General features: G+C 46.4%; 1 protein-coding gene across 1 annotated transcript; it reads left to right on the top strand.

Moving 5' to 3' along the window:
• Positions 1 to 907: 907 nt before the first annotated feature.
• Positions 908 to 4,778, top strand: FABP5 (fatty acid binding protein 5). The gene is made up of 4 exons (XM_062189528.1): positions 908 to 1,058; positions 3,481 to 3,653; positions 3,919 to 4,020; positions 4,515 to 4,778. The coding sequence occupies exons 1-4, from the start codon at positions 980 to 982 to the stop codon at positions 4,566 to 4,568; spliced, it is 408 nt and encodes a 135-aa protein (XP_062045512.1). The 5' UTR covers positions 908 to 979; the 3' UTR covers positions 4,569 to 4,778.
• Positions 4,779 to 12,105: the final 7,327 nt, after the last annotated feature.

The following is a 12,105-nucleotide window of genomic DNA, read 5'->3' as shown; positions in this document are numbered from 1 at the left end:
CGCTGCCCAGCAAGCCCCCAGATCCCCTTTTTCCTGTAGCGGCAGCAGCTTCTCCCTACGTTCCAGTCACGGAACCTCCTTGGAGTCCCCAAGGGTGTGGGACCGCCACGCCCAGGTATGTCATGTTCACGTCCATTTAACCCACAGTGCAGCCGAAGATCACTCTTTTCAGTGGAAAGAAGTCATTTTTCGCATCCCCATAGGGGAATATAAGCTAAGAAAACATTCTCGAATGACAGCGACAGCCCACTGAAGCTGAAATTTCCCGTAGAGCTGCAGTCTACAGACCGAATTTCCTGGCCACCCTCCACTGCTTCTAGCACTTTCTGGTAAAACTGCAGTGTTCCCCCTTAGGCGCACACCCACCTCGAGGCCCTAATTGCCCCAAGGGTGGCCTGAGGGTGGTGGGGACAGCGGGTTCTCTTAGGAGGATGTGGGTTTGTCTGCTGCCAAAAATCACAGGTTTTTAAAGAGGCAATCAGTTCATCCATCAACCAAGCAACCCAACCAAGCAGCCGATCAATCAGTTCTGCGCCCAGCGAGGACTTAACAACGGGATGTCCCTGGTTGGCTGGAAAGGAAAAGCAGCCGCAGCTTGATGGTCAAAGGGCGGGGAAGGCTCGCGGGGGCCCTCCGGTGGCCCCTCCGGCTTTCTGGGCCTGCGGAGGAGGCGGGTCGTGCAGGGTCTGGCGTGCGGGGAGGAGCTGGGCGAGTCCCCGCTTGCCGGAGGCGCCCGACGAGCTGCGGCGTCCCGGGGCAGGTGGAGCCGGTTCGCACCTCCTGATCCGGCGAGGACTGCCCCGGGCAGCCGGGGGGCGGGGCGGGGGCCGGGCGAGGCACGCCTCCCATTGGCTGCCCGGCGTGGCCTCGCGCAGGCCGCGCCCTATAAAGCAGCCGCCGGCGGCGGGAGGCGCACGCCGCTCTCCGCGCTCGGGACCCTGCTCTGCTCGCTGCGCACGCCCGCCCATCTGCGCCCACCATGGCCAACATTCAGCAGCTGGTAGGAAGATGGCGCCTGGTGGACAGCCAAGGCTTTGATGAATACATGAAGGAACTAGGTGAGGCACCCGGCCCCGCAGCGCCTGCAACGTGGCAGGTGCGGAGGGCTCGGGCCCGAGGTCCCGCACCGGCGAGCTGGGCTCCCCGGCGGAGATGCTCGGTTCCCTAGCCCAGCCCCTCCCATCGCGCCACCACCACGTGGCCCAGGGTGCAGCGTGGCGCGGCACCACGCGGGTGAGCAGCCGGCAGAGCCCGGCGCGCGGCGGCCGCAGGATCCCGGAGATGCCCCGCCGCGTGCTCCGCGCTCGCTTCTGCTTTATTTTACTATTATTATTTTTTTGCCCACGCGGCGGCCGATGGAGCCTTTGGCGTGCGCGCCCCGCTGCCCACCAAATGCACGTTTTCCTCCTTAACTTTCCCTCTTTTTCCTTCCCTCTCACTCATGCTCCCCTTCGTGCCGCTATCCTGGCTTCACCCACTGCGCTTTCCCACCCGGCCTCATCTTTTGTTCCTCGGTGGCGCCAGATCGCCTCCCTCCGCTCCACGGGGACGCGGTATGCCAGGGCGCCGTTTCCAGCGGCGACCCTGTAGGTTCTGAACGCAGCTGCCAGCCCTCAGCTCCCGCTCCACTCTCGTTCCCAACTGCCCCCCGGTCCTCTGCCTGCCCGGCCCGCCCAAACCCCCGGGTGAGCCGAGCCCTGGAGATCGGCACGGCTCGCGGCAGCGCTCGGGCGCTTCCTCTGCAGCTGCCTAGGAGGCGCGCAGAGAGATGAGGCCGCTAGCAGCGCCTCTCTGCTGCCCGGCACTGCCCGGCCCGGCAGTGGCGCCGCAGTGGGTGGGTGGGTGGCCTGGGGTGACTGTGCTGCCTTCTGCCCTCCGGGTCTTGAGGGTGGGGGTCGAGGAGGGCACAGTGGACGTGGTTGCATAATACTCATCGGATGCTGCTGGCCTGCAGTTGCTAACTGCATTTGTTAACTGCATGCAAGACAGGTGTGTCTTTGCAGAACCGAAAAGGCTCCGTTGGAAGCTTCATCTTGTTTCGCTGCCTGCCTTTTGCGAAAGCCAGTCACAGCGATTGCGTGCTGGTTGAGACATCAGGGAGATAGCAAACAAAAATGGGCCCTTGTCTCAGGCCACTAGGAGGAAGTAGGATTTCCAGCCCCGAGGGCCTGCTGGAGCCAAGAGGGTGCTTCGGAAGCCAGTATCTCATGGTGCTAACCCTACGGCCCCAACTAAAGTCACTGCCATGGCTGTCTGTCCACACCTGTGGCTCCTTCCCTGGCCTTTATTCAGACAGCTGGGATGGAGCCTGGTGTGATATACTTAGAATGCTGACCGTGAGACACGAAGGCAGTATTTTTATTTTTATTCACTGTAAACCTCCATAAAGATGACTCTGGGAGAAGCCATGTACTGCACTGATCCGAGAACTACGTGCGCGCGCACACACACACACACACACAGGTTTGAGGACTCCGTAGAGAACACTTCTGTGTCCCTTGGAAGCAAATGCGTGTTTAGAGCCCTGTGACTCAGAATGCTGCAGGCAGGAAGGTTGTCACAGCTCACTTCACTGGGAGAACAGTCGAGGTTAGGGAGAGCAGAACCCGCTTATTTATCCACAGTGATAATAAATGATGACCAACAGCACAGGCCACCTGAGCCTGGCTAATTGTTGCTCATTAGGATGGCCATGCTTTAGGTTGTAGTCTCTTCATGATCCAAGATCCTGTATGGATGTTAACATCAAGAGGAATGCACACATCATAAATGTATAATTTAATAGAAAATGTCATAACTAGAGAATTCGATATAGTAATTGAGTTTATACAGTTTTAAATATTTTCTGTTTTTGAGGGTAAACTTTTTTCCATTAGCATTGTGCTTGCACTGCTTAAAAATATTTGTTTATGTCAGGGTTGATTTCTATTTTGAGTGGCCTATTAATCAAATATTTATCAAAGGCCTTTTATGTGTCAGACTGTTTTTTGGAAGTGTGTCACACAATGATAGACAGAATCCAGTGTATAGAACACAACTGAGCAATTGAGTTTGCAATTTTGAAGACTTTAGCTGCACCTTCTAACGGCTATTTTCAGTAAGTAAATTTTAGAAGTCCTTATTTCTTCCCTAACTTTCTCTATGGATCAGCATAACATGATGCCCAAGAGCTGGGATTTGGAGCCAAGTTGTTCACAGCTCCTGAGCTTCCTAGCTGAATGAGTGAGTCAGGTCAGTGACTCTGTTTCTCATCCGTAAAGGGAGACAGTAATATCCCCTCACTGAAGGGTTGCTGCAAGGTTTACATGAATTAACATGTGCTGGTGCAGGCTGAGCACTAGGTATGTGTCTACCATCCTTATCAATAAGAGAAGAAATGAAAATATGCCAGACAGAGGGATTACAAAGGAATTACTGCTTTTAGTCTGTAAATGAGACCTTTGGTCTTGCTGTTATTGAACATGATACAACATTCTACAGGAGTGGGACTGGCTCTGAGAAAAATGGGTGGAATGGCCAAACCAGATTGTATCATCTCCTACGACGGCAAAAACCTCACCATCAAAACCGAGAGTACTTTGAAAACAACACAGTTTACTTGTGCCCTGGGAGAAAAGTTTGAAGAAACTACAGCTGATGGCAGAAAAACTCAGGTCAGTCATAACAAGTTATAAGATCGCAGAAGTTTCTAGAATGATAGGTTGTATTAATAACATTTTTACTGTTTACAGGCAAGAACTTATTGAAAAGGTTACCTTATGAGTTATGTTTTGGCCAATTAGTCAAAGGGGCGGCTTGATTGATGCAGGAAACCCAGAAAGGAGAAGATGAAAAAAACATTTACCAAGGAGGGTCTGAGTCACGGAAACTCTTTTGTAACGTACTTTGGAAGGTGAAAAAGTAAACTTTTTTTTGCAGACCGTCTGCACCTTCACAGATGACGCGCTGGTTCAACATCAGGAGTGGGATGGGAAGGAAAGCACAATCACAAGGAAACTGCAAGATGGGAAACTCATGGTGGTAAGTGCCTCCACTGCACTTATGTTTGCTCTCATAGTTACCGGAAGTGCTCTCATTCATCATCAACAGGAAAACTAACTTAGGGCAGACAACAATTGCAGAAAAGTGAGTTAAATAGTAGAATACTGCTCATTAAGACAGACCTTGTGGAGCCAGACGAAGTAGCAGGAACTATGGGAAGTCCTTGCTCAGCTGCTGTGTCACAGTGCCATCTTGGCAGACTGCTGAATTGCTGTCCTGGGCATATATATTTCCATTTCCTTAAAGTACAGAATGTTATTTGCCAAGACCACATGAAAAATTTAGATATTCAACACTTTGGGTTTCCCAGAAACCCACGCACATCAAACAAAACAACAGGTTCTACTTTCTGTGAAACCCGTCTGTGAAGTAGATTGCAGGAGTTTGAAGAACTCTGATAGTAACCTGTTATTACCCCCATTGCTCTGGAATATAAGACTCTCCTAATTCTTCAATATCATTCTTTGCCCTAGGACTGCGTCATGAACAATGTCACCTGTCATCGGGTCTATGAGAGAGCAGAATAAAAATTCCATCATTGCTTTGGACGGGAATTAGCTGCACAAATGAACGAGCTCAGTTCAATGAGCAAATCTCCATATTGCTTCTTTTTTTTTTTTTTTCACGACTATGTTCAATTATCTTTATCACAAACCTTTTACATGCAACTATTCCAAAAGTGTTGGTTTAATTAAGATCATCCCTTTGGGTAGTCAATAAATGTGTTTGTGCTAATACATGTGGTAGCTATTCTTTAACTTTATAGGAAATTCATGATAAGCTTTTTTTTTTTTTCTTAAATTTATTTGGAAGGCAGAGAGAGGAGAGGGAAAAAGAAATATCTTCCATTTACTATTTTACTCCCCAAAAGCCTGCAACAGCGGGGGCTGGGCCAGGCTGAAGTCAGGACTTTCATCCAGGTCTCCCATTTAGATGACAGGAACTCAAGTACTTGGACCATCATCTGCTGCTGCTTCTCAGGCATATTAGGAGGGAGCTGGATTGGAAGTGGAGTGGCTGGGGCTTGAACTCAGTACTACATATGGAATGAGGGTATAGCATGCAGAGGCTTAACCTGTTGCACCACAATGCCAGCCCCGATAGGTTTTAGGAGGTGAGAGTTGGATAAATTCTGGGGTAGCCTAGAGGGTGCTATCTTGAAACACATTCTAGTGAATTATATGTAGAGCTACTTTTACAGCAAATACAATACCAGTCATTTAAGCTTGCCCTGCACTATTTGAACTTTTTTTCAACTCAGGTCTTCATTTCTTTTGGATCTTTGTCATTAAAGCGTAGCATAAACTTTACATAGGAAAACAAATGTTAAGTTACCTCACTGATTAGGTCATATTTTTAGTGGTGTGGTTATAATTATGATTCAGGAATTCTGCAACTGAAAATTCATGTAGTTAACAGAATTTACCACATGCCAGGAACTGTTCTAAAGGTTGAGCTATATCTGAACATGATGCATAAATTGTTGCCCTAGGGTGAGCAAACATTCCCAGACCCACAACTTTGGAAGAACACAATGTACTCACGAACAAAACCCATAAAAGTAACACAGCTATAAAGTATTTGTGTGCATTTACCACAGATGTTATTGAAAGAACAACTGAAGAATTAGTTAATCTGTCTGTGTCCCACGTCTTGGGCCCAACTACAAACATCCATAATTCACATCTGAAGAGATAGGCTGTAGATCCTGGGCTAACACATTTGTGTCTGTGGCCCGCAGAGAAATAAACAGTGGCTGGCACCAGGAGGGGGCATTTAGCTTAGTGGGTAAGGTACCTCCATCCCATATGAGAATGCCTGGGTTCATTTCCTGACAGCAGGTGCTGGCTTCATGCATGGGGAAGACCAGAATTGCCTCTGGCCACTATTGCCTCCCCAGCCAAAGCTGTAGAGGGCCTTTGTGGAGTGAGCCAGTGAATGGAACCATTTCTGTCTTTTTCTCTGCCTCAAAAACAAAAAACAAAAACAAAAAATCATGAGTGGCTGTCTGGTAACATCTCTATTCTGTAAATATTAGGGTACTTCAAAAAGGTAATGGAAAAATGGAATTAAGAGATAACATGTACTTTGGTGCAAAGAAATTTTCAGATCCATGCATAGTTTTTTTCATAATCCACATTTCCTATAAGCTTTTTGAAGACCCTTCATAAGAAAACAAGATTTTAACTAGTTGACGTGCTCCAGAACACAGGAAGTAGTAGAACTAGGTTGTGAACCTGTGTTTTGCCAATGTGTTCTACAGTGCTGCCTCTTAGCTTACACAGAGATCCTGAGACTAAGGTCCTAACTATATTAAGTGAAGCATTCCTGCAACCACTGTCCGTGTGCTAAGATGTTACCTGACAGAATCCTCTTTATTTTCAAAAATATTTATTTTCATCTACTTGAAAGGCAGAAAGAGAGCTCTTCCATCTTCTGATTCACTACCCAAATGCTCACAGAGCCAGGGCTGGGTCAGGCTGAAGCCAGAGCGTGGAAGTCCATCTGGGTCTTCCACATGGATTGCAGGGACACAAGCACTCATACTCAGGCTGTCGTGTGCTATGCCCCAGGTATGCACTAGCAGGAAGCTGGATCAGAAGCAGAGGAGGCAGGATGTGAACAGACACATGGATATGGGATGCAAGCTTCCTACATGATATCTTAACTGCTATGCCAAATGCTTAACCTGAGAATCTCTCAGGAATTTCCCAAACGAGCAGTCATTGAAAGAGTTTAACTCTCACTAGTCTAGTTCTGTGGTGTCTAGTATATAGCTATCAACCACAAACGGCTAATCTGAATTGAGAAATATAAATGGGATAAAACTCTCCACTAATGATTTTTTATATTAGTTGGATATCAAAATAGCATTTTTGGGTCTATGTCATTACCTAAATACATATTAATAAAATTAACTTTTTTTTTAAAATGTGGGTAGGGAAAATTGAAAAACTGCATGTTAGTTGCATTTTTACAATGACATTTTATTGGAAGATCTTGTCCTAGACTTCCTTGTTTTTTTTTAAAAAATTATTACCTGAATGGCAGAGTGACGGGGGTGGGGTGGGGACAGATTTTTCATTCAATCGTGCACTCCCCAAAGGTCCACCATAGCCTGGAGTGGGCCAGGTGGAAGTCTATCCAGATCTCCCACTTGTGTGGCAGGTACCTAAGGACTTGAGCCATCATGTGCTACCTCCCAGGGTGCACATTAGCCAGAAGTGAGTTGGATGCAGAGTTAATGGGACTTGAGCCAGACACTCTGATGTGGAATATGGGCATCCCAGCAGTGAATTTAACCCAGAGCCAAATGCCCATCACTAGACTTGCTTTCTGCGTGCATTTCCATCTTGCTTATTCCAGTGTCCATGCCAGGGCTCTCTTTTACCCCTCTTTGTAGTTTTAATAATGTGTACTTTGATCCAACGTTCCCTTAACCAAACTCTGGGCCAGGTGCTTGAAGCATTTTATAATCCTCAGAACCACTCTAGTTGATGCAGGTTGATTATGGTTTTCTGTATCATATAGATGGGGAAACTAGGGCTCAGAGTCCAGGTAATTATGCAAGTAAAAGTCAAAGAGCAGCCCAGGTTTATCTGACTGCACAACTTGTACTGCTAACTGCCTGTTCTGATGCCTACACTGCGTCAGTGGGTGGGCTGTGGGGTATCTGCAGAGGGACTGTAAGCCCGAGTTTCTCACATGGAAGAGCTGTTGACGTTTTGGGTGAAAGCACTTTGTGCTAGCCCATGGCAAGCATCATAGAACCTCTAGCATCCTACGATCATGGCCACAAAATGCCCACAGCACCCAGCAGTGAACCCCCAAATACCTCATACATTTCCATACGTTCTCCTTCTTTGATATCTGCACTGCCTGCCATGTGAGCTCTGAGTTATCTGTGGTTGTGCACTAATCACTTGAAATGTGGTGAGGGCAATTTTAGAATTAAGTTTTGAATGTAGTTTTAATTAATTGAGATGTGGATTTAAAGACCCACATGTGGACAACACAGGGTGTTAACTTAATGTTTGTCAAAATCAAATTTCTTGTTTTTTTTAAAATACCAAACCTGTTCCCCTTGCAGTATTCTCCATCCCCAATTCCTAGTAATGCCACTTTTCCAGTTCCCAGGCTACCTATGTTAGAGTTATCTCTGATTTCATTGGTTCCTATCTAATTAGCTAATTCTTTCAGTTTTACCTTCATAATGTATCTAGAATTCCATTACTTTTCACCTCTTCCAGAGATACCACCCTGTTCACATGCCACCATCACCTCTCTCCGTTTCTGCTGGTCTACATCTTTATCCTCCCAGAGCCACCATTTGTAAAAACAAAACAAAACAAAACAGTTTAGACTATGACTCCTCCTTGAGGAATCTTCTCATTTCACTGGGAGTAGAAGCCAAAGTCGTTTACAAGATCCTCTCTGCTTTGCCGTGTCTCCCATCTGCCCATCACCTGCTCCTGATTTCACTTCTGTTTATTTGCTTCTCAGACATTCTCCAGCCACACTAGCCATTGTTGATAAGCGTGCTTCTGCCCCTGGTGCTTTGCACCTGTCATGGCCTCTGCCAGGAGGAATCTTCCTCATGCTATCTGCAGCCCACGCTTTCTCACTTCCTTGAGGTCTCTTTAAATGTCACCCTAGCAGTGAGTCATCCCCAGACTACACTCTTTAGAATAGCTTCCAGCCCCCTCCCTTCTTCTCAATTCCCCACACACTGCTTTATTTTTCCCCATAGCCCTTCCTCTCTTCTTGTTTTACAAGTTTTTGGTTATTATCACTCTTCCCCACTGGAAATTCCTAAGCTTTGTGAAGAAGGAGCTTTATTTCTGCAGTGCTGTCCTTCTCTCTCTCTCTAGCATTCAATTAGGAGATACCATAGCATGCAGAATATGCCTAATAAATAGTTGTTGAGTGAACAAATCCATTCATAAATTAATATCTTTTTTGCAGGCCCATTTAACACATCTCAGTATCCTTTAAGACCCTTTAGGCTACTGCTGCTGCTGCAACTTACTGTATTTTTTAAACTCATTTTTCATAACTTTATGCAAATTGTTCAAAGTTACCCTAATCGTCATGTGTTTGGTGACTATAGGATGGCATATTTGGCACAGGAAGTGAGGAATCCAGCCTTGCTACTGAGCTGGTGTTTCTTGGCACTTTGCTCTCCCAGGAAATAGGCTACTTGAGTTTTAAAATTAATAATATTATCATTAATTTTTTATTTATTTGAAAGGCAGGGGAAAGAAAAGGAGAGTAGGTGGGGGGGGGGAGGAGAGAGAGAGAGAGAGAAAGAGAGAGAGAGATCTTACATTCACTGGTTCACTCCCCAAATGCCTGCAACAGTTAGGGCTGGGCCAGGCTAAAGCCAGGAAGCCAGGAGCCCCAACTCCATGTTGGTCTCCCACGTGGGTGGTACAGACTCAAGTACTTGAGCCATCAGCTGCTGCCTCCCAGGGTGTGCATAAGCAGGAAGCTGGACTCCAGAGCAGAGCCAGGACTCCAGGCCAGGCACTCTGATATGGGATGTAGGTGTACAAGCAGTGCTTTAACCACCGTGCTTAATGCTCACCCCGGGCACCCAGTTTCTCCCAATGTATCAAGTTTATTTCACTGTGGCTCAAGATTCTGCTAAGAGGCCCTATCTGTCAACCAGAGCTGGGCTTGTGTTGTTTGCAGAACATGATGTAGATTAGATATGATTCACTACGGGAGAGATGATTGAACACAAGTCAAACCGTCACCAAAGGAAAATGGGCCAGAAAGAAATGCCTAACTTTGGACTATGTCCCTGAGTATTTCAAGGGCGTCAGCCCTGGTGTCCCCTAAGAGTCTGAGTACCCAGGGATGAATGTGAGGATGGACTACAATTGTGAGATCTTTGTAGGCAATCAGAGGCACTGTGCTACACTAGTCGTGATTACAGTGCATGTATTGTTAACATGATCAGTGATCTCTTGAGTCTTAGTCTCTCCAAATGCCCTCTCACGAATCTGCTTTCTAAAATTGTACAGTGACTGCAAAAGGTTGCAAACTGTCTTTCCGGCACCTGGATTTTGAGGCTGCCAAGTTAAGTTAGGCCATTCCCCAAGTCCTTATTCATCATTGGCTATGAAGCTCCGTGGTATCGTAGATTCACTTTTACATTTACGAGAATAATTACAATTTCTTCCTATGACAAGTCACTGTTGTCAGCATTGCCTCTTGGAGTTCACTGCCGTTTGCTGGGTCCCATGTGATGGCAGTGGTTTAGGGAGAACCGGGGAGGCTGGCGAACGGGTTTAAAAAGCTGAGTGACACATATTTCGAAAAGTTGTGCAAGGCGAGTGGTGTGACTCGTGCTAGTCACCCAGCAACTGGAAGAAAACTGGAGTCTTATGACATCTGGTCTGTCAGGCTCTGCCACTGAGCCTACATGAATGTGTGCTGATGATCTAGTGCCTCTCCTCCTCCCGTACCTCCTACCACGCACTGTGAAAATGTCAGGAAAGAGGCTAAGACGTCTTCAAAGGAGCCCTTTTCAAGGGTGCCAGTGACCCAGGACCTGGGGAGCAAGTGAGAGGAGGGGCAGGGTCTGTTCTCGTGGAACGTGAGGAGCTGAAACACAGACACAGAGCGGGTAAATCGTGCATTAGGAACTGAGTGGGGGAAGCGCCTTTATGTGGGCAGACAGGGAATGCCTGCCAGACAAGGTCATGTTTGAAGCAGAAATGAATGATGGGCAGGAGGCTGGCAAGGCAACAGCTGGGCCAAGGGTGTCCTGGGCATAGGCAGGTGGCTGTTGTCCCTAAAGTGGGGATAGACAAAGCCATGAAGTGACAGGAGCTCACTGAAAGAGGTGCAATGTGAGGGGCCTGCACTGTGGTGCAGTGGGCTAGGCCTCTGCCTTTGGTGCCTGCATCCTATATGGACACTGGTTCGAGTCCCAGCTGTTCTTCTTCCCATCCAGCTCTCTGCTAAGGCTTGGGAAAGCAGCAGAAGATGGCCCAAGTGCTTGGGCCCCTGCACCCACTTAGGAGACCCGGAAGAAGCTCCTGGCTCCTGGCTTCAGATAGGCTGTTGCAACCATTTCGGGAGTGAGCCAGTGGATGGAAGACCTCTCTCTCTGTCTCTCTGTCTCTCTCTCTCTCTGTAACTCTACCTCTCAAATAAATGAATAAAAACTATTTAAAAAAAAAAAAGGATGTCATGTGGACAAGATGTGGGCTGAGATTTTGGTAGGGAATAGAGTGTTAGGGACCCTGAGGGATTTGGGTTTATCTAAAGGTCAAGGGAAGGGATTGGAGGGTCTCTAGTAGGAAGTGACAGGTGACTGTTAAAAAGATACCCTAATTTTCACCTTCAGCAATGAAACTTTCCTAATAAAGACAACTGAAAATGCTGGATAAACTGATTTTTTAAAGTTGCATTGAAGTGACAACGAGCTGATGAGATGGTGAGGTTGGCGTAGATGTGGGAATCCAGAGAAGCAAGCCCGACTGAAGGGGCTGGTTTTGCCCTAGAGCTATGAAGTAGATCTGAGCTTTCAGTAGCGTGGAAGACCAGAGGGTCTTGGTCTGATGCTGGATGGGTGGGCTCCATCCTCTGTTGTCTCAAAGGAAACTTTCCTAATAGCTGAAACTTTGGTTATGAAAAATATTCATCCGGGTGTTTTTATACTAGCAGATAATTGGAAAACATAACTTTCTAGCAATCAGAGATTAGATAGTCATGAACAACAAATGAAAAGACTAATAACAGGTCAGAAAAAAAGGCTCATTAAAGTACTATCAAGTGAAAAAACATTCACACTGTTGTCCCATTTGTGTAACAGTATGTATACACATGTAGAAAGATACAGAATTTTGCCTATAGGTTATCTCTTGGGATTGGAGTGATCCTGAGTTTCTTACTTATAATATAAATATAGTATATTTATATATATTACATATAAAAATAAATATAATAAGAAAAATGAAAAAACAATTTTAATTCAAATAGCCTTATTGGTACTTTTAATGATAAATTTATATCAAGAAATACTACATAAAAGTTCAAACAAGAAAGTAC

This window comes from Lepus europaeus, chromosome 4 (assembly GCF_033115175.1).
Source record: "Lepus europaeus isolate LE1 chromosome 4, mLepTim1.pri, whole genome shotgun sequence".
Lineage (NCBI taxonomy): Eukaryota > Metazoa > Chordata > Mammalia > Lagomorpha > Leporidae > Lepus > Lepus europaeus.
Note: the sequence above shows the minus strand (reverse complement) of the source record. Positions and strands in the feature narration are given on the sequence as shown.

What these genes read in the sequence shown, in the direction of transcription:
- FABP5 (XM_062189528.1), top strand. Translation starts at nt 980, where the DNA reads ATGGCCAACATTCAGCAGCTGGTAGGAAGATGGCGCCTGGTGGACAGC. An exon ending in TGAATACATGAAGGAACTAG is followed by an intron (nt 1,059 to 3,480) that starts GTGAGGCACCCG and finishes AACATTCTACAG; the next exon opens with GAGTGGGACTGGCTCTGAGA. An exon ending in AAGATGGGAAACTCATGGTG is followed by an intron (nt 4,021 to 4,514) that starts GTAAGTGCCTCC and finishes TCTTTGCCCTAG; the next exon opens with GACTGCGTCATGAACAATGT.